This window comes from Saimiri boliviensis, chromosome 8 (genome assembly GCF_048565385.1).
Source record: "Saimiri boliviensis isolate mSaiBol1 chromosome 8, mSaiBol1.pri, whole genome shotgun sequence".
Classification (NCBI taxonomy): domain Eukaryota; kingdom Metazoa; phylum Chordata; class Mammalia; order Primates; family Cebidae; genus Saimiri; species Saimiri boliviensis.
The window spans coordinates 5,870,459-5,893,522 of NC_133456.1; the positions used below are offsets into that span (position 1 = coordinate 5,870,459).

The window sequence follows — 23,064 nt, forward strand, 5'->3', positions numbered from 1 at the left end:
GTTGAATGTGCACTGTTGTTAAATGACTTGTTTTTTCCCTGCTTACTCTTTGAAGAAGTCAATTAGGAATAATGGGAAACAAGGGGTAGGCAAAACATTGCAGTGCAGTGTTATTTCTATCTGTCTGGGAATATTTCAGCCAAAAGTCTATTTTGGGAAAAAAAAAAAAAAAAGCTGTAACGCATTCTCACACACAAACCCACAAATACTTTGGCTGCAAATTATTCTGCAATGTTGTTGCTGTGTTGTTGCCTGTGTCTTTTCTCGCGTGTAAAGCTGCCACTCACCCATGCATGTGTTTGCAGATTCTTGTCTGTGTCCTTGTTCATGAATTAGCTCATCCTCCTCCTGGTTTAGGTTAAATTTATGCAAGGGAATGAGAATTTATGGGTATAACTGTTAGCTGGAAAGCCCTTCCTCACCTTCAATCCTCCTTTCAAACTACATTTCCTCCTGAAATTTCTCTGTGGGATGAAATGTTCAATTAATAGTCAATCAATCTCTTATACGTTATCTGGCTTTACATATGCCCTTGTTAGTTCTTGGAAAATAATCCAATATTGTGTTGTTTTGGTGTCTTTGTATTGGAAATGGAAGCATTTTGTGTGAATTACCTCTTTAACTGTGAGGAGTTGAATTGTCTTGGTTCTGCTTACCTAGTAACTGGGAATAAAGACATCACAGTCTCTAACCCCACTTTTTGGTGGAAAGAAAATCTAAAAGTAGCAACATTTAATGGAATAAAATATCAATAATTAAAGAAACTCCCCTGTGAAACTGTAATATTATTTTAAAATCAACATTGTTGTAAGATAGCGGAAATGTGTGATTTTTCTATTTTGCCTTTTCACTGACAATATACCCATAAATCTTTGGTGGTGATTTTCTCTCCAAAGTTAATTTCTGGGCCATTGGTGACTGCACTATCTATTGTTCTAAACTGTTGTCTTAATTGCATTCTTTAAAAATGTAATGTTGAAGGCACATAATATTGAAGATGACTCCAGGATGAACCCTGAGTTCGCAGACCGAATAAAACAGCTCGATAAAGAGGCGTCTTACTACCGTGATGAGTGTGGCAAGGCCCAGGCGGAAGTGGACCGGCTGCTGGAGATCCTCAAGGAGGTGGAGAATGAGAAGAATGACAAGGACAAGAAGATTGCAGAACTGGAGAGGTAAATTTTGCAGTCACGTAAATTGTTGACAGTGCGAGAACACGGACTGTGTGGGTGCGCCCATCTCTGGTTGTGGTGGCTTTGGACTGTACGTTCATATTACAAGTTAGAAACAAGTCGTGGGTGAGGAACACGGCCTGTGAAAGATGACGTTTCTGTGGAATGCTAAGAATGCAATTGGCTGATCCTCTGAGGGATTATAAACTTCTTAGGTGTTGAAGAAAATAGTGGTCAACTTTCTTGAGTGATGTCCATGATCTAGCATTTTTCCAGGGAAGTGTGTAAGAAACTGGGGCTTTGACTACCCAAACCTCAGTTCGTTTCCATTACAGATAAATATTTGTGGTTTAGTTTTGTCTTGAGCAAACAACAATAACAACAACAAAAACCGAAGCATATAGTTGGGAATTCTTCATTCGAGACAGGGGAAGAAGGAAGGAGCTCTTATCCTTTGGATGTCTCTTGGCACACCACAACAAATCCTTCCTGGAGGTTTATCTCTTAAGAGGACCTTTTTAAAAACATATACTTGAATGGGTCCTACATGATAGCAAATTCTGTGTAAAAACAGAGAGTGTTGTATCAGAATATTTAGTTTTTCAGATAAATCATATCTATGTTATATTTATATATAGCGTAGACTCTAAAACTAAGCTTACTGTCAATGCTTTTTCCTGTACTTCATGTAAGGAAAGAACTTTTTGAAAAATCTTACGTAGCTCCATAACCTCTGCAGATTTCTTATTGGTTCAGCAATAAGGCAGAATTTGTGTTTCCCAGATTCAGTCCACATGGTAGAAATCACCACATTTTGAATAAACCTGTGAATATTGACCAGCTTTGATTGAGACACTCATGAGACCCTAAAGGACTTCAAGGTGTACATAGAGTAGCTCTCTATCATCTTGTGGAAAGATCATGGGCTTCAGTGACAGAAAGACCTGGGTTCAAATTTCACCTCTGCTTTTTGCCAGCTATATAGGCTGGAGTGCAGTGGTGTGGTCATGGCTCACTGCAGCCTCAAACCTCTGAGGTCAGGTGATCCGTCTGCCTCAGTCCCTTAAGTAGCTGGGACTACAGGTGCACACTATCACACCCAGCTAATTAAAAAAAAAAAATCTTTTGTAGAGATCAGGTCTCACTCTTTTGCCTAGGCTGGTCTCCAGTTCTTGGACTCGAGTGATCTTCTGTCCTTATCCTTTTACGGCCTTGAATCTTGTTAGAAGTCAGTGAGTCACTAACAACCTATTCAAATGATGCTTTGCAAACAATTGGTCCCCAGGTAAGGTGGGACACGTATATTATTAAGAACAGTCAAATGCTAAAACAAATAAATTTTCAAGGCCAGATGTGGTGGCTCATGTCTTATAATCCCAGCATTTTGGGAGGCCAAGGTGGGAGGATGGCTTCAACCTAGGAGTTTGAGGCCAGCCTGGTCAACATAGGGAAACCTTGTATCTACAACTACAATAATTAGCCAGGTGTGGTGGTGGGTGCCTGTGGTCCCAGCTACTCAGACGGCTGAGACAGGAGGATCACTTGGGTCCAGGAGTTCAAGGCTGCAGTAAACTATGAGCCCCTGCACTCCAGCATGGGCCATAGATCAAGAACCCTGTCTCTAAGAAAACAAACAAAAAAATCTCAACATTAACTGTCTCTGTATTAAACAAACAGTTTAATTTCCAATAAAATTTCAACATTTTCAAGTATAGTATTTGGTACATTCAAACTCTAAATTAATATTTCTCTTCATAATCTTAGCATTAGTTTGATGATAAATTGATTTTTATTCAGTGTGACCAATTTTAGCAATAAAGTCAAGGATTTCTTTTTTTCAGAGGTAACTGTCCAAATTAGAATCCTGAAAGGGCTTTGTTTTAATTTTAAAATGTAGAAATGTTCTGCTAGTCTGCTGGATCTTAAAAAGCGGGGGGCACTGTGATTTTATAGGTGGATCTACATGACTATTTTGGAACTATGTTTTAAGGCCAAAATTTTTCTTTAAAAACTGACATGAGATCACAGGAAAGTTATGATCATGTCTCTTTCATTGATTAGGAAACTGAGATCTTAAAAAGTTGAATGACCTTCCTGAGATTGGGCCTATGGTCAGAAAAATGCGAAACTGTAATGTGAGTTTCCTGATTCCTAGTCCACTACTCTGAGAGGCTGTGAACTATGTGGAGGATGCCCTAGAAAATAATACTGATAATTATATTACTTTTATTTGTAATACTAAGGTATGTATAGTCTATGCTCACAGTATGCCAGGTACTCTGCTAAGCACTTGATTTGCAATACAGCATACCTTTTAGTCTTACCCACAATACAGAAACTATCATTATTCTCATTTTACAGATGAGAAACTATGATTTATACAGATTAAGTAACTTCTTCCAGGTTGCAGAGCTCATAAGAATCAAGTGGGGATTTGAACCCAGGGCTGACAGATGAGCCATTGAGTACAATCGTTTCCCCTAATGGGCCAGAAGAAAGAAGCTAGTACCATAGCACTAAGCAGTCAGGCAGCCAATGGAGAGCCTTCCTGAGCACGCATTGCTGCTGGGCCGCAAGAGATCTACCACTGTGTTAGCATACAGGAGAGAAAGTGATGTGCTTCACATTTAAATGGGACTTTTCTATGGTAAACCAGCCCCCTCCCCTCCAGAACTGTAATTGAAAATCAGGACAAGCTACTACAAACGTTTACATATAAACAACTTAATGGTCTAATTGGACAAGCAGATCTTAGCTGGACACTCTTGCCTTTAAATCATCAAGAATATTCAGATTTTTATTTCTTCAATGTGGAATGCATTAAACCAGCAGTGATTTTACAGGCATTTATCTTTATGTACTTTCTGCACATTTTCTTTATCTCTGCCTTTGCCTCTCTTTAAAGCTGATGCCTCCCAGGCACTGTAATTCATAAAACGTGTGGTGAGACCTGAGTCTGTCCCAGTTCTCTGCCTGCTTGTGTCTTGGGTCCAGCAGCAGAGCATTGTCTGGGAAATGTCTGAGCCCCAGCCCCAGCCCAGGCCCCTAAGGAAGTGGGGGTGGAGATTCAGAGGGGAAGTTTCTTGGGAAAAAGAGGGCTCAGGCTTGGCCTCCCTTTCTGAAGCATTATCTGCTGTGCTACGTGTGTATTCTGACTAAAACATCTTCCTCCAGCTGTCAAGCAGCTTTTTTTTTTTTAAAAAAATTGGGCAATATTGCCATTTGCTTGATTAAACTACAAAATTCATACCTGACAATTTTGGGAACTAAAGAGTTCTTAGCAATGTGACATGTATCTCCATCTTGGAGTCATGGAAAAATGTTTGCAATTAAATTTGTAATTTTGAAAACCAAAATATTGAATTTGAAATAAATTTGTGGTCTCTGGCTTTTAATGTGATCTACCAGAGTGAAAAGACCTCTTTTAAAAGCAGCAAATGTTCTAAAATATTCCAGAACTTCAGTTGTATGCCACAAAAGGTACAGGGTTAGGAATAACTCAGACAGCCTTGACACTGGCTCTCTTCTCTCTCAGAAGGCGGTATGTGTTTACTTTCTATTCTATTAATCTTTCCATTCCAGATAGCACATGGCTGGCATTTACACAATGCATTTACCTCTTAAATTCCGTGCGAGTGATGTTTCTCATCAGCCATTAAAGATTTTACTTTTTAAAGTACATGTTGTTCTAGTGTGGTCCCACGTGCAGTTATGCCTGTAAACTCTTGCACGGCCCAGTGGGGAGCTTCTGCCTTGAACTGCAGGGAGCTCAGGGGAGTTTGCTACCAGGTGGGTGGTGGGCCTTGAGCGAGTTTCTGAGAGTTGGTCCAAATTCGACTGAAGTCTGTTCCATCCCCAATGTCAGTGTTACGTATATTACACAACCTAGTGGCTAATTAAACCTTGGAGGCAGTAAAATATGTAGTGCTTCTGTGTCAGTGCCCATCAAGGTCTCTGAATTTTATTTAGAGTTTCAGAATTAAGCCTTTGGTGACTTAGGGGAAAGAGAGAGGTTAATAGAATCTGTCAAGTAAGACCTGCTGCTACTATATTTCTCACATCCCACCCATGGGAAGGAATCAGTCGGGTGACCTTTCATGTAATTATCTTAAATATGTTAGGGATTTTGTTGGTATATGTCTAGAGGATGGAGAATACCCAAATTGAGCCCTCAATCACATAACTCCCCAATGTGGAGAGGAGGCTGGATCCCTGGGGGTTCTACTCATAAGACATAACATCAGAATGGAAAGCAGGCTTCCACTTAATTATCTGGCTGGAGAAATAATATTACCAGACATCTGGACACTGAGAAATCATTTTAGTTGCCTAAAAGAGTCTTATCTAAGGTTGAGAAAAGAGAATGTTATTTTTTCTTCTGATTTGCTCAATAATGTGCTAACATAATTTCCTTGATGCCTTTCAGAGCTCTGTTCAAAACATAAACTTAAGCTTTATTGTTATTTTTAAATTATGATAATATGTTTTAGAAGTTTCATGGTACATGGAAAAAAGCTTGATGCCAGTTTTATTTGTTTTGATATAAATGTTTCTTGCTGAGTAATTTTCACTTACATTTGTTAATGTATTTGAAAGAACTTCTTGAAAACAAGTGGCAGATGGTTATATGCCATTCCTAGCAACCTTTTGGGGAAGGTCATGGACGTCACGGACACCTTTGAGAATTTGATGAAAACTAGTTGCCCCTGAAAGAGGCAACTACTCTGAAATGTGTGCTTGCTGTTTCAGTTTAGGATTTCCTAAGGCTTGGCCACGGACCTTGATTTAATTACATTTGATCCAGAAGGATTTGAAATGGCAGCTGCGGCCAGTATTGCCAAAGTCCCCACAGTGATCATGTCCTGACATAACTATCATTTTTGATCAGTTGTGCGTTTATGATCACGAGACACTCTGCAGGGGGATTTCAGATACAAGGGATTATCAAATCAACACTTTTCCCATGTGGTTAATCTTACATTTTCTCTTTCAGTTCTATCATGGTAGTCAACACTGTCTTCACTTGAAATGTTCTAGCTTAAGCTTTATCCTGAGGATTTATTTTATTTTGTTTTGTTTTTCCTTCCCATGTGAAATACCTAAAACTACTATTTTTTTGAGTATGGAATGGTGGGGCCCCATTGAGCAGAAAGCTGGAAAAGTATTTGTTTTTGCAAAGGGCATTGTACAGATCAACAAAATGAATGTCCACTATGTGCTCCCGTAGCAGCCTGGAAGATGAATATATTTTTTCGGTTTGTTTCATTTTATTTCATTTTTTTGCTAGACAACAGAGACTATTGTTTTAATCAATGAGAAGGGCATGCTAGGTATTTTTATACAAACAAGTTAAAAAGTATTGTAACTTGATAACTTGATATTTTCAGTGATGAAGTTGGACCTTCATTTTCCGGACTGAAAAAAAATTACTCTTAGCTTGAGAAGTTACTCTGTCCTTGCTGGGGAGGTTGACAGGTGGGTGGCACACCACCAAAAACCCTCCTCTTGAGGTCTTTGATCATTGCTAGTTGCAGTGCTCTGTAAGCATCTAAAATGGAAATCTTTGAACCGAAAGCCAAATTGCTCAGCTCCTTTCAGTTTTTAGGGATGAAGGAAAAATATCTCATAGGATATAACCATCCAAATTACTGGTTCAAACTAAAATCATTCTGGCATCAGCACTTACCCAGGTGTAATACCTTAGTAGTTTCCATTTCAGTTTATTAAATAATAAAATCGTATATGCACACAGATAGGAACTTTCTCTATAAATATTCCTCCAGAGAAGGGCCGATGCTGTCATTGTGTTGTGGGAGCACATCTCTGGTTCACATCAGTGCTTTTTGTAATTATACACATCAGAGCAGATACCAGTTTCTTCAGTATGATATTTAACATAACAGCTTACAATGTGTTCCCAGGGCTTTTGGGGGTAATATAAGATAAAAGTTTGCTTTGTTTGGTTATAAACCTGCTGATGTGACATCTGTTGGCTATATGTTTAAAACTAATTCATTTCCTTCCTTTTATTCTCTTTTGCTATCCCTTTTCCTTTCTGCTTATCCTCCAAATTGCTGCTTTCACCCTTGCTCCAATCAGCTTGACTCTCAGGTCAGTAATTTCAGTTTTTCTTCTAACTGCCTTTCCCTCCTAAGCTCAATTTATGGCTTGCACTTGTTTAACAAACACATTTCTGAGATGGTTTTCCTCTGGCCACTGCGTCCCCCCGCCTCCACCCCATTTCATACCATGCCTCAGGAAGGTTTATTTTATGAGAAGCCTGTATAGGTGGGAAGAGGCAAGGAGGAATATGGCAGTAAGTCACTGTTGGATTATTTAATTCTATTTCTGGATTATAAAAATCCATGAGAGAAATTATCATGATAACTCCTCAGAGCATTTTTCCTGAGCAGTTTGGAAAACTGACTGCATGATGATACAACATGGAGCTGTGGAGAGAACGAAATGCAGGATGCTAAATTTAACCTAGGAGAACAAAAGATCTGCCCATGACACAGCAACTTAAAAGCTAAATTTAATAGTGCAAACTGTTCAGACTTTTTGCTTAATAAATCACTGTGTTTTGAAAGATTTATAATACTTTTTAAAAAGTCACTTTTGAAAGTTATCTGTGTTACTAACATATTGTACACACATGTTATTTCCTGACATTGTTTTGGTTTTAACTTTCTAACTTCATTTTTATTAGCCATAGGCATACTTTAATTACCTAGGGCATAGCATATGGAACCAAATGTAAAACTTGATTCATTGATGACGGTGTATACCTCAACATTAAGAAATGAAATGGACATTTTGTCTGAAAATGCATCCCAGGTTTGATTCCTCCAATGTAGGAAGCCCAAGCCGATAATTTCTTCTTCCTTAAGTCAAGGACAACTTCTCTTTCCAATAAAACCTCATAATATGTAGTGATTTCCTTATCATTCAATGAGTTTACTAAAGGATGCTCATTTGAGGATTTGAGGCAAACTAAACCTCAAAAAAAAAAAAAAAAGAAAAAAGCATCAAATCAATGTGGGTAGTCAGTATAGTTGCTCTATTGAGAGGCAAGCGATGTTATTTTCTTCTCTGTGCACAGGATCTGCAGCCCTTTATTCTGCCCCATCACCCAAGCCACCAGACCAATGCATTTACTCCATTGCCAAGTTATTTCAAAACAAGGCGTCCTGCTCATCTGCTAATTTTGTCCCATTGCTGGCTTCCAATCCTGGTGGCTCATAGTCCTTGAATATTTCTCTGCCACTCTCACATACCACACTGGGTATCCCCCTAGAACTGACTGAGTTTCCTCACACTGCAGGAAAGCCTCATTCTCAAAAGTTCCCAGAGATCTGATCAGAGATTAAAAGCATGGACCTCAGAGAACTGTTCTGATTCCCAAATCTAATGACTCTTAATTCACTTTCTGGAGCAGAACAAATCTGGTATGCCTACAGGCATGATAATGGGTGTTAGGGTAGGGTGGGCAGGGGGAGGCTTGGACACATGCATCCAAACCTTTTCTGTAAGTTTTTGATCCACTCATTTAATGAAGCTTCAAGTTTTCCTCCTGCCTGCCGTTCTCCCCTTCCTTTTGCCTTCCCTTTGCTGCCCTAACCTGCGCCACTTGATACTGAAGCACTTGAGATACAGGGATCCCTTTTGCTCTCACACCTCAAGCTTCCTGTCAGGGCCTTTAGTTTTTTACCTACGCTCTGCTGTGTGTGTTTTTTAAATATATATACACTCTAGGAACTTCACTATGTGGTCGTTTTCTTTTGTTTTTTGTTTTTTGTTTTTTGTTTTTTGCTATTTTGTGGTGAATGAACATGAGCTCTGACTCTCAGAAGATAGGATGCAGGGTAAATGAACATGAGCTGCAACTCTCAGAAGATAGGATGCAGGGTAAAGGAACATGAGCTCTGACTCTCAGAAGATAGGATGCAGGGTAAATGAACATGAGTTCTGACTCTTAGAAGATAGGATGCAGGGTAAATGAACGTGAGCTCTGACTCTCAGAAGATAGGACTGGGAGGGGTTATGGGTGTCCAGTGGTTCTCTGGACAAGGGGCAGGGTGTGTTGATAGGGTGTGGCAAAGTATACATGCCAAATCTAGTTGAATGAACTATTGGAGTTATATCAAGGTTCATATCATTTAACCTATTGCCTCAAATGAACATGGTGGAGAAAGTGTGCAATCATTGTGAATAATCATCTCTGGTTATATTTTTAGTGTAGGAAGAATTGGGCAGCTCTGGCCTCTTGGAAACAAAAAAGTCTTCAGAGTCCTGGAAGCTTTCTTGAACTTTAACAGGTTTCCAGAATTAACTGTGCTTTTCTCCCAACTACTTCCAAGTTTACCAGTTAAAATAAAATGAAATGTAATAATTGAATTGAATGCAGGATCTCTTGACCATGTACTTTATATGACACACAGTAGAGATATGTATGTGTGTGTGCATATGTGTATGTGTATGTATATATGTATATATATTTCATGTATTTTAGAAGAATTGTGTCTGGTCTTTCTTACCATAGTTTATGGTTTGCCCTGCACATTCCCACTTCCCAGTCTAAAGTTTGGAAACTGCAATAACTCTTGAGACTTTTCTTTGTGCTGTGGACTCCATGGGAAGTTCTCCCTTCAACTGCTCTTTAGATGACTTCATTTCCTCTTCAAATTCTATGTAGACGCTCATGCTTAAATTCAGGTGGACAGATATTAAGTGTTGGGTTTGGTAAAAATACAAGTGTCATATTCCAGGTCGTTCAGCTCTCCGCTCCAGTAAAGTCCAGTTCTGTCAAGAATGTCTTTATACACAAACCAGTGGGAAGCTGGAGAGGTTTATCAGGATCTCTGTATTGTACTCAGGGGGAGGGTTTACATGAAACTTGTGCATTTCTAGTAACTATTTGTGAGATTAGTGTGTGACTTATGACAGATGAGGCTATCTCCAAAAATGTATGCAGCAATTGACTAAAAAAAAAAAAAAAACCGAAAAGTATCCTTTGGGATTCAGTTCAGTCCTTCCAGAAAATTAACCCAGTAAAACCAGAAGATGCAGGCTTCTCCTTGGCTCTGTCAGTCTTCAGCTCACTTTGGATCCTGGATCAGCTGATTCCTTGTTTGGGCCTCAGTGTGCCCTGTTGGAGAGGAGGGAGCCATCTTTGGAGCAAGTCTTCTGGGATCCTCCCTGCACATGGGCATCACATGTTTGATAAAGGGGCTGTTGGTGATGGACCGTGTGCACTGCCCTGCAAGCAAGCTCAAGCTGATGGCTGGCGCCTGACAGCAGGCGTGAGCTCATTATTGTAGAATCACTTCAAACACTTCTACCAAAGTAAACTCTTTGTGATGTTTCCCCAAAGCTGAACATTGTGCTTTCAATCCCTCATTCTTCTAGCAAAAGATGAAGTCACTCCTCCCAGACCTCAGAGGCCTGTTGCCCAAAGAAATAATGAAAAACACCTTTCCCAGAGCATCCTTTAGTGCCCTGCAATTTGTTCCTTGCTAGGGTCAGTTTTTTTGCCTCATTCCCTCCACAAATACATAGTGAGCACATACTGTATACTAGGCTAGCCACCGTGTGCTGACCTAGCATTTCCAAAGAATAGCTGATGAAAAACTGACCAAACCATTTAAGAAATGCTGTATGTTACATTTTTCTTTTTTATATTCATGACATAGGTTAATAATAATAATAATAGAAACAACAGGAGCGGAAGCAGCAACAGTAATACATTTGGTGTTAATTAAGTACCAGCACTAAATTAATCACTTTTTTTTTTTAGTGTTCTTTTTAGTGTTCACTTCTCATAACAACTAAGGTTGGGACTGTCATTTTTTTTTTTCCGTATTAGGTAAGATGAAATGTGTTCATCAAAGTTGAACATTTTGCTAAACTTATACAGCTAGTAAGAAAAGGCATTTTTCTTATGCCCCCAAATCAATTCATTTTGATTTACAGATGGGATCTTCTGCCACTTCTGCTCCAGTTGCATAGTAAAAGCACTGAGAAGGTCTGCAGTAAAAAAAAACCAGTGCAGTTCTGTTCAATCCTCAGTTTTCTGAATGTGATTTTCATTGAATATATTCCATGAAACACTCTGGGGAAGAACTGTCCTGCTAGCTGTACAGCCAGCCTCTCCTTTCATTCTGAGATTTAGAATCCCTCTCTATGCCTCTGGTTCTTCCTCTACCAATCCTGCCCCTCCAAAGCCAGAGCAGGAGTTACCTCTTCCAGCAAGCCTTCCCTGAGCCCAGTGACTATGTGGGCTCTGTGCAGTGTGTTGTGCCACACATGGGAGGCAGCCGTCATGCTCTTGGATGCTGTTGGATAAAGGGGCACTCACTGAGTTTGTCTCACTCCACTCTCTCTTTTCTTTGTCCCCATGGAGAATTGCCAGGGTTCTTTCTGGAACCTGAGTTGACTGCATTGGATGGTATATCTGGCTTGAGACAGGAGGCCCTGTCGGAAGATATAATTGGTTTTCTATCGAGTTGGATGCTTGCAAGTTCAAGAAAAATGAAGACAGAACTAAAAGGAGCGGGGAAAATATCTTCATCTGAACTTCTCTCACTTTCAATTCCTACTTCCTTCTTTTCCTCTCTCTCTCTATCCCTCTCTTACCCCTCCTTCCTCTTCTCCTTCCTTGACTATTTATTGAAATCCTTCTTCAAGTGAGGGTCTGTGCTAGGTGGGTGTTGGGGATATAGCAGTAAAACAGGCATGATCCTTCCCCTCACCAAATGCAAAGATCAGTACTTCCTGTAAGGAAGGATTTGACCACTAAGAAAAATAATTTCTATCATTTATACTAATAACTGGAAAAACCAGGTTTCAGGTGTGCTTTTCTCCCTTTTTCCTGTTAGGGTTGAAGGGGTTATCCACAGGTCAGAAAATTATATCCCTCTTTAAAGCTGGCTTATACTATTGCTGACATTTCTGGTGAAGTGTCAGAAAATTTTATGCCCAAGCAAAACTGGTAAAAAGCCAGAAATCGACTGATTTTGCTTTGGGTGCAAATATTTTATTAGGGATGGAAAAAAGTTGTTTTCCCTGATTTATAACTCCTGCAAACATAAAGTGGATTCTATATTTAGAAATGGTTTCGAACCCTTGAGGCGTAGCCAGGGATTGGTGCTTACACCTTTCCGATCCTGGCCTTGGTGGGACTTGCCGTGACTAATGTTTTGCTGAGCCAGCTCCGATGTACAGAACTAGGGCTTTATGCTGCATGTTGTTTTTCTCTTTAGCTTTTGCTTGAGTTGCTGTTCTGATGCTTTATCTGCACCCGCTAGAATGGTGAAGACTGAAGGAACACAATTGGCACTGTAGTTGAAACGTTTTATATTTCAGTATGTTTCTGAGATTCCACGGAGAAACAACAGCAGCAAAATTGAAGGATGGCCCAGGTAGGCCTTGTAAATCCTGGCCCAGAAAAAGGGATGCCAAGTTGGTAAGAGCTAATCATTCATCTGTACTTTTCTTAAAAAAAAACTTTTCTTTTCCCTGTTCCTCTCGTCCTCTTGGCTTTTGATTGGTACTACCATGTGGATGAATATCAGCAAATAGTAAATCTCTCAAGATATGTTAGCTTTTTCTGTAAATGCTGAGAAGGGGAAGGAATTTAAAAAAAAACTAGTTTCTTAGTATTATTATAAATCACTTTCTAGAAAAATAATATCTTATTTCCTTTATATGGCTTTTCTTATGAAATGTGAATTCTATCACTTCATTACACACAACACTAGCTCAGGTTGTAGAGAAACCCAACCATCCTGTGACTGGACTTTCTTCCATATTGGGTGAAGGTGCTTGGAATTTCCACACTATGTAATGTCACATTTTTGTGAAGTCTACATTTTTGGGGAACCTATGTAAAAATGAGTGGGCACCGTGTATGTTTCTCTGAGGAAAATACATCATTGTTATGTATAACAAATGCTTTGGACATTTTTTTGTGGAGGATTTTGATGATTTTAATATTTGCTGCTCCTTCATTTTACTCTAAATTCGGAGTAATACTAAGCTAAATAAATATGAAAAATTGAATAGAAGCCAGAAATCAGCTGATTTTACTTTGGGTACAACTATTTTATTGGGGATAGAAAAAAAGTTTTTTTTCTAATTTACAGTTCCTGCAAACATAGTGGGTTCTATAGAATTATTTTTGCATCAGAACTTTAATTTTAGAAATTGTAGACTGGGTTTTGGGATGGAAATAAGCTTCCCCTTGAAGAGTCTCTATGGTTCCTTTAATTTAAAAAAAAAAAAAAAAAGGAGAGAGAGGGTCTTGCTCTGTTGCCCAGACTGGAGTGTAGTGGTGTGATTGTGGCTCACTGCACCCTTGAACTCCTGGGCCCAAGTGATCCTCCCTCCTCAGCCTCTCAAGCAGCTAGAAATACAGGCCTACCACCATGCACAGCTAACTGAAATTATTTTTGTAGAGGTGGTTTCTCACTGTGTTGTCCAGGCTGATCTCAAACACCTGGTGTGGCTCCTTTTCCAGTCCCAGAACAGTGAGACTCATATTTTAACTCCAGCTTGCAGACTGACTTTCTCAACCAGCATTTTTATAGATTGGTAGCCATATTAATATAAGCGTCTCTCTTATTGGCATATACAGAGCTGTATGTACAATAATTTATACTTTACAGTAACTTTTTTCCAATGAAAGGTGAAAAGTATGTGATTCTCACAGTGTTTTGAAGGAATGTACTATTTCTAATGACATTCCACCCATAATTTTGAAGACATAATGGTGAATATTACCAATTATTGAGACATTTTAACCTAGGATGAAGGCAGGATCATACATAGAATTGCTTGGCAAATTTTTACTTTAGGTCCTGGGGAAAATCCCCTTTTCAAGTTTTGAGAACATAACCACAACCCATCTTACATGAGAGCATGAAGTAATAAAATAGTCTCTCACCAGCCATTGGTGTTGGCCAAGTGGGATATTCTTGTGGCTGAACAGATCTTGATGTGATGTGTGAGTTGAAGTGTAAGAGAGTGGTTTTAAATTTAACTGCAGAGCCCTCTGCTATTTAATCATATGTCAGTTTGATGGTTCCAAGGACAGCATGATATGTTGCTCACAGATAATTACCGTGGAGAGAATGAGTTGGTTATAATAATGAATAACTGAAGAATCTTCTGATAACCTGTGGTGAATGGGTCTTGGTGAGAAACACTCACTGGTTAATTGGCAGATAGGTGTCCTATCGCCTTGTTGAGTGTGGGTGCTCTTCTGCCACCTACATACACAAAGCAGGGGCTTTTTAGGGATTCCTAAGCAGATAAAGAAGAACTGTTCTTGGATTTCATGTGTGTTGTCTCTCTCAGACCTATTATTACTTTATATTAATATTTCATTCACAGTCCAAGTTATTCGAGACATTCTCTATTGTTAGAACATTCAGCATATAGAATTCAATAGGCCACCTCTTAAGAAAGAACATCATCATTGCTATAGCACTTGGGACACAGTACTTCCTGTCTTTAGGCCTATCTCTACGTCTGTAAAATGGAGACAATTATAACTTACCTCTCATGGGCATGTGGTTGAGATGCACACTGTGGGTGAGCACAGTCCAGGCTTGCCCGAGATGCTCAGTAAGCGGCAGTGATTAAACATGTGATGAAGATTTTCATGCCAAGAGTAACAGGTGAGAGTAGGGAGTTGATACAAGAGAGAAGCAGGCTGCCTCCATTGCTTTTCTAGTTGTAAAAAAATCTGAGTTTCCAGAATAAAGACTTTAGACATTTCCCCCAAGCCACTGAGAGATTTTTGAGGGAAAGGTTGAAAGCAGCATCCTGCTGCATGCTTCCCTCCATCCCAGGGATATGAATAAGTGAACATAGACAATTCAACTTATGCTTGTCGAAAGTAACCTTTATATATAAATATGTAAACTAATTCATTCAATCCTTGTTTGTCCTATATAAGGACTTATTTTAGATTTTCCTGGAAGTACAGATTCAGGATTCAGCTACTACTTTTCTGTATTCACGTATAAAAAGATCTGATGTTGAGTTTAGAGGATGGGCCAGATATTTAAGTGTGTTCCTTAAACGTTTATCTCCTTTATTCATTGACTTACTCACTTTCATCAAATAGTAATGGTATATCTGCTCTATACCAGGCACTAGGATGTAACTAGCACTACACCCAAAAGTAGCATTATGAGAGTCAGAAGCAAAGCCATGGTATTTATAATATGATATCTATGCAAGTGGTATAATGTAATTCACACTGTTCTACACCTTGGCTTTTTTTTTTTTTCCTTAGCAGACTATTTTTGAGATCCTCCCATATTCGTACTGAAAGGCTTTCTACTTCTTTTCACCTTTGCATACTATTTAATTGTGTCTGTCTCCTCTTGGAGGAATTTCAGGTTGTTTCTAGTCTTTTCCTCTCATGCAGTCTGCTATAATTAATAACTTTGAGTAGACTTGATTTCAAATGTTTGTGAAATATCTGTAGTATAATTTCCTAAATGTGGACTTCCTAGGGTATTACATTCGTAATTTTTCTAGATTTTACCACTTGTCCTTTACAGAGGCTAAACCATTTACAGACCCATCAACACTGTGTAAGAATGCTTCTTTTTCCATAAACTCTGCCAGTTCAGTGCACTTTTCAAACTTTATCTTTGTTAATATGGGAGGCTGAAAATGATATTTAAGTGCAGTTTTGATTTACTTTTATTACAAATGAAAATGGACATTTAAAAATGTGTTTATACTTTGTCATATTCTTTTATTCATCTTTTTCTTACATATTTGTAAGAGCTTTTTATATGTTAGGAAAATTAAACCTTTGTCTTTGATCTGAGTTTTAAATCCTCCCCCTCCCCATTGGTCACTTTTCTTTTGATTTGGCTAATGGTGGTTTTGTTATGCAGATTTTTTTTTACAAAATCATTTTACATAGTCAAATGTATTCAGTCATCTCTTTTATGTCTTCTGAATTTTGTATCGTACTTAGAAACCCCTTCCACACTACAAGGCTATAAGAAAAATTGTCCTGTGATTTCTTTTAATATTTTTATGATTTGTGTCTTAGTCTTTTCAGGCTGCTCTAACAAAGTATAAACTGGAGAGCTTCTAAACAATGGAAATTTATTTCTCAAAGTTCTGGAGAGTGGAAAGTCTAATATCAAAGGAACCAACAGATTCAGTGTCTGGTGAGCCCTGCTTTCTGGCTTATGGACAGAACATTCTCACTGAGAAAGAACAAGGTGGAAGGGGCAAATAGGCTCCCTTTGACTTCTTTTATAAAGGCACTCATCCCATTCCTAGTCACTTCTCAAAAGGCCCCACCTCCTCTTATCATCACTTTGGAGGTTAGGATTTCAATGGATGAATTTTCTGGGGACACGGTCTGTTAGTATTTTTATGTTCTGATTTTCTGCATTTAAGTCTTTGAACCTTCTGGAATTTATCTTAGTGTAAGGTATGAAGCATGAATATAACTTAATTTTTTTTCCTAGGCCAAGTGAAGTTTAAATGTCACTTTCATCATTTGCTCTTCACTGGAGCTAGATGGGCCCAGGTTAGTTTTGTCTAAGTTCATGTAGTTTCCCCACTAGAAATAGAGCACGCTCTTACTTGCTTGTTCAATGTCTGTCTTTCAGTCTAGAGTAGAACTTTGATCTAGAAAGAACCTGTCTTACCTAACCAGTGCCTACAAAATAGTAGACACTTAGTAAACATTTACAGAATGAAGAAATAATGTGAGTTGCAAAGAAATAGAGTTATAAGGCGATAGAAATTTGGAGTAATTCAAAGCTGTATAAAAGGCATTTGAAGTGGAATGTGAATCTTTGAGGCAGTGATGGAAGGGAAACCAAGTCAACAGGGGACGAAACGTGAGCCAGCTCTTGCTTCATGAGACAGTAAAACGGTCCTGGGTCCAGAGTTACCTTGAACCCAGGATGGGTTTTCCATGCCCTTCTCTGTGAGACCCAGGAGGAGTATAGTTTTCTTTTTCCTCTTGGGAAGTCTAATTTCTCAGCTTTCCATGGGTTTGGTAAGACCTACCTGCATAATTGAGACCCCTGCCTAACTGTGGCAGGATCTGTAGGAACAAGTGTGGAAACTATGGCCAGAACTAAGAACAGAGAGATCTTGGCCAGGCTGTGTTTTAGATGCTTTGGGATCACTAGGTAGCCCTGCCTAATAGGCAGATTGGAATGAAAATCTGAAATTTGGCAAAGAGGCATTATCCATGGCGCAGGGTGACAAATTCTATACAAATGTCATGGACATTCAGAGGAGGGAGGAGTTGGGAAATTTCTATGAATGTTGTGGTATTTGCACTATAATGGAAAAGTGGAAAAAATTTTACCAGATGTAGAACTAGATGGGGAGCCTGAACCATGGCAAAAGAGGCTGGAAGATAGAAGGCATGCTCAGAAGAAGTGGGGCTGTCTATAGCTTAGGCTCTGCCGTGGGGGCAAGAGGGGCAAAAAGGGCTGGTCAGGACAGGGGAAAGCCTTGGGTGCTGAGCTAATAGATTTTGAACTTTTTGAGCCTGGGATGCAAATAGTGAGGAGTATCTTCTGGAAGGATCAATCCTGAACCATCTCTGTGCTGGAGGGATAGGCAATAGCTCAAGCTAGAAGCAACAGTGATGAAGCAGAAATATGTTTGGGGGACGTAGGCATAATTAATGAAGTTTTTTAGAAGACAAAAGCACAAAAACCATCAGCCTGTATCTCTGTCCTCCTTGTTTCCAGAAGAGCAAGGCCATGTTTCCACAAGAGCCAGCAAGACAGGATAAACAAATAAACAAACAAAGAAAGAGTAGGAAGAAAATAACGGCATGATGCGCCTAAGCAGCTTGCAGTTATTGCTGTTGCTATTATTGCAGCAGAAATAAGAACAAACTTTGTTGAGTACTTATTTGCTGTTAGCCTTTGTCCTATGCATTCTGCAAGGTTTAATTCATGTTTTCTTTATAGCAGTTCCAAGACAGTAGGTGCTATTACTCAGTCCCATTTTTGAGATCAGGAAACCAAGTCTCAATGAAGTTAAGTAACTTGTCCACTCCTATACAGCTATTAAATAGCGGAGCCAGGATTCAGACTCAGCCATTTCAGCTCCAGAGCCAGAATCTTAAACACTGTGTCTGATTCCAAAGGAAGGGTTTTTGTGCTAGTATAAATTGGTTTGGCTCAAGCACTCCTGGGACCATAGGGACCACTTTTTAATGTGCTACTTTTGGGGTGGAAAGCTACGTCTATAATACAAAGGATTCCAGGCGTTGATGAAAACCTCTTATAATGGAAGTTGAGAAGCTGTTTGTGTTGGCAGTTCTAGCAGGCTTTTTTGAGCTGCTTGTCCTAGTCTTTGCCCTCTCTTGAGCCGGAATGTGAAATTCCTCCTTTTGAAGTGAGTTTGAGTGGGCCTGGCGAGTGGGCCTCCATGGAGGCAGCGGCTTTGTAGACTGGAGACAGTCAGCTCTGGATGCACTTCAAGGATCATGGACGGCAGAGATGGGGGAAGACCTCAGTCATCCATCCTTCTGCCTGCTTAAGATGGTTCCCAGTGGGGAATTCTGGGGAAGCAGCCAAGAGAAAAGATGTATTTCCAGGAGGGGTTTTCTGCTCGTTCCAGGAATCATTTTTGGGACAGTTCTTCATGGCCCCACACAGTGTGATGAGAGAACTGCCGCAGCATGAAAGCTGAAAAGAAATGAAGGCCTTTGTTTTGATATATGATGGTTTTCCTTTTGGAAAACAACTCTTTAAAGGAGAGATGGACTTCTCTGCAGCACGGTATCTGCATCTGCCTTGATCTTGTCAGATACAAGTGGGAGTGCTGGTAGCACATAACAAAGACAAGGGCTGAGAACTCAAACCACGCATCAGCCCTTGTTCAGGCAGTAATCACATTGTGGAATCGCTCTTTCCTCATCCTTATGTCAGGTCAGAGGGTAGGTATCAAGCCATCAAGAGGTAGGGTCTTCCTCCTACAGAGATTAGGTGTTTCTTTTTTCCTTAAACTTTTAAACTTTAAACTTTTAAGCTGCAGTGACTTTGTCTACAGAATGCCTGATAGAAAGGATCTGTGTGGGCTCCTTCATTCTCCTAGCTGCTGGACAGAGTGGGATTTCTTTCCTTGTTTTGTTTTTCGGTTTGTTTGGTTTATCTTCTCATCTCTCATAGACATTTTACTTTTGTATAGTTTTCTAAAATTAAAATGTTTGGGTAGAGTGACTTACTAAACTTCCCTACATTTTAAATGCTATTTGGAGGCTGATTTTATCGTATGATCAACTAAGTTTTGTAAAGTTTAAAAACACATAAGACGTCTCTAAAACCCTTTATTAACCCTATATTTCTAATGTAATTTAGGGGAAAGATAATCCTAAGTGCTTTTCTTGGAAAACTGTGCTGTCATTTGTTAAGCAGTTTTCGTGGGCCAGTGTCTGTGAAAAACGCTGATGTGCAAGAATTTTTTTAATCCCAACAACCCTGCAGGAAGGGTAGTGTAATTTGCAATGGGCATATGAGTAAACTGAGGCTTAGTGAGGTTATTGGTAATCTGCTCAAGGTGATTCTGGATTAAACCTAGGTTATCTCAGAGGCAAGAAGCATGTGGGAACAGACAGGCAGACACACGTGGATATTCCCTTGTATGCCATCATAAAAACAATTTTTAAAAATTTATTCTGAAGGCAGTAGGGAACAGGATTGTGTTTTGAAAGATGTCTACCTCTTACTTTCCACACAACCAAAATTGGACTCATCACCATTTCTTTCATGTATTTTCTCACTACTCGACACTTAGGTATAGAAGTGGTACCACATTCATCTGCTTATCTAAGATAGAAAACTCTAAGTGGCCTGTAGCTCATTCCTCATTGTCTGTAATCCAACAGATTCCATTTCTTTCCTTTTGTTTCCCCACTCTCAATGCTGCTGTCCCAGTTGATAATATGGACAATTGCAGTAACCTCCAGAGAATCACTCTGCTGGGCTCCTCTGCTCTAGATAAAGTAAGTGAGGCAGCATCCTATGCCTGGGGGCCCCTGTTGTCTCCTCCTCGCAGGTTGGGCAGAATATCCAACTCCACCTCCTGGCTTTTTAAGCTCTTCACAGTCAGGCCCTGAGTTGCTTTCAAGTCTCATCTTAAACCCTATGTACATACGATGTCACTTCACCCCCTCATTTCCCATTCAGTGTTTGCCTTCACCCAATTTTTTCTCATTGTTTACCACTGACAGGCTATTCTCATCTCTCTACGTTGGAGCATACTTTTCCCATTGCCTAAATGACTTTTTCCTTCTATATACCTGCAAACCTCTATACATCCTTGAAGTCCAAATTTAATGTTACTTCCTGATTCCTCTCAAAAGATAATAGTTCACCTGATCTACTATAAAGACACATGGACACATATTGTTTATTGCAGCACTATTTACAATAGCAAAGACTTGGAACCAACCAAAATGCCCATCAGTGATAAACTGGATAAAGAAAATGTGGCACATGTACACCATGGAATACAATGCAGCCATAAAAAAGGATGAGTTCATGTCCTTTGCAGGGACGTGGATGAAGCTGGAAACCATCGTTCTCAGCAAACTAACACAGAACAAAAAATCAAACACTGCGTATTATCACTCATAAGTGGGAGCTAAACAATCAGAACACCTGGACACAGGGAGGGGAACATCATACACTGGGGCCTGTTGGGGGATTGGGGAAAAGGAGAGGGAGAGCATTAGGACAAATATCTAATCCATGTAGGACTTAAAACCTAGATGACTGGTTGATAGGTGCAGCAAACCACCATGGCACATGTGTACCTGTGTAACAAACCTGCACATTCTACACATGTATCCTGGAACAGAAAGTAAAATTTTTAAAAATCACCCACAAAAAAGCATTTTGTTACCGTTTCCCAGCTCCATGTTTCTCCCTTCCATTAAATTTTGAATGGTCTAATGATAAAGATGATAACCTCTCTGTTTTTGTGTTCTCAATGCCTAACCCATGGTTCGTGTTTTATAAATATTTGTTGGATGACTAGATGGATGAATGGATGGATGTAAGGATGGATGGAATGATAGGTACATTGGTTGGCATCAGGGATGTCAAATAGGAGCTATTTCAATGCCTGAACAATGAAAACAAAATCATGAGCTGAGCTAGTATCAATAATAATGAAGAGGAGCTAACTATTTTGATAGGTATTTTAAATTAAAATGGCAGAGCACAGTGGTCTATTGTGTGTGATGTGCTAGGAATACGGAGGACTCGCTCCTCTTTGACTTTCATTGTTGGATGGCTTTGACGAAGGTAGAGGGTACAGAAGAAGAAGGGTAATTTTTGGCTATGAGGAGGCAACAGTTGAGATTTTAATTTCAGCATATTGAGGTATATATAGGATATACAGGGTTGTTCAATAGACATTTAAAATTTGAGGAATGTACAGATCCTTGCTCCTCCATCACCCAGAGAGTAATTTCAGTTCCCACCTGGCATTCTTTCTTTCAGCTCCACTGTTTCTCTCCAGCCCCAATCTATACATTACTGACATGGAAAGATGACCAAGTCATATTGTAAAATGTATAGTATTATCCATTATATTTTTAAGGGAGGTATGTCTATGCTTGCATTATGCTGAAAAATTTCTAGAATGATTGACAGAAAACCCTTAACGGTGGAAGTGGTTATTGGGGAAGATGGAGGGGCAATATAACTTTTTAAAATAAACCTCTTTATACCATTTAATTTTTTATTACTAGCATTGTAATTTTTTAATTAAGATATATTAAAATACCATAAAATTTACCCTTTTAACATATATAATTAAGTGGCTTTTGGTATATTCACAAGGTTGTGCAACCATCACCACCATCTAATTCTAGAATTAAAATTTAATCATTCCAGAAAGAAACCCCATACTCATTAGCGATCACTCCCCAATTCCTCATTTATTCCCTCTTTTTCCCCTAGCCTCTGGCAACCACTCATCTATAATGTTTCCTGTTTCTAAGAATTTGAGTATTTGAGACGGTTTATTTAATTGGGATTATATATTATGTGGTTTTGTGTGACTAGCTTCTTTTAGTTAGCATGTGTTTGAGTTCCATCCATTTTATGACATGTATCAGTACTTCTTTCCTTTTTACTGATAATATTGCATTGTTTCGGTAAACCACATTTTGTTTATCTATTCATCAGTTGATTGACTTTTGTTTCCAGTTTTTAGCTGATACAAAAAATACTGCTATGGACATTCACGGGCAAGTTGTTGTGTATGTATATTTTCAATTCTCCTGGCTGCATGCTATAAGTGGAATTGCTATGTCCTTTGGTAACTCTGTGTTTAGCTTGTTGAGGAACTGCCGAATTGTTTTCCAAAGTGGGTGTGCCATTTTACATTCCCACTAGCAATAAATAATCATTCCAAATTCTCCACATTCTCACCAACACTTGTTATTATTTTTCTTTTTGACCATAGCCATCCTATTGGATATAAAGTGGTATCCCATTGTGGTTTCGATTTATATTTTTCTAATGACTAGTGAGGTTGAACATCTTTTCATCGTCTTATTGACCATTTGTAAATCTTATTTGGAGAAATGTCTGTTCAAATCCTGTGCCCAGATTTAATTAGGTTATTTGTCTTTTTATTGTTGAGTTGTGGTATTTATATATTCCAGATACTAGACCCTTATTAAATATATGGCTCTTAGTTTTTCTTGTATATTAGTAACTTTTACTAATATTCCTAATTATTACTAATATTAGTAATGGGATTACTACTAATTATTACTAATGGCATTACTACTAATCCCATTAGTGGTAATGGGATTACTGCTAATTATTACTAATATTAGTAATAATTAGGAATATTACTA

The 23,064-nt window shown here is 39.0% G+C and overlaps 1 protein-coding gene across 11 annotated transcripts in view; it reads left to right on the plus strand.

The window, feature by feature from the left end:
* The window catches only part of ERC2 (ELKS/RAB6-interacting/CAST family member 2), a 970,127-nt gene that overhangs the window by 495,439 nt on the left and 451,624 nt on the right, over positions 1-23,064 (plus strand). For all 11 annotated transcript variants that reach the window (XM_074403633.1, XM_074403639.1, XM_074403634.1 and 8 more), the window contains one exon: positions 982-1,175. In XM_074403633.1, the coding sequence (XP_074259734.1) occupies positions 982-1,175 (194 nt within the window). The remainder of the gene's footprint in view (positions 1-981; positions 1,176-23,064) is intronic.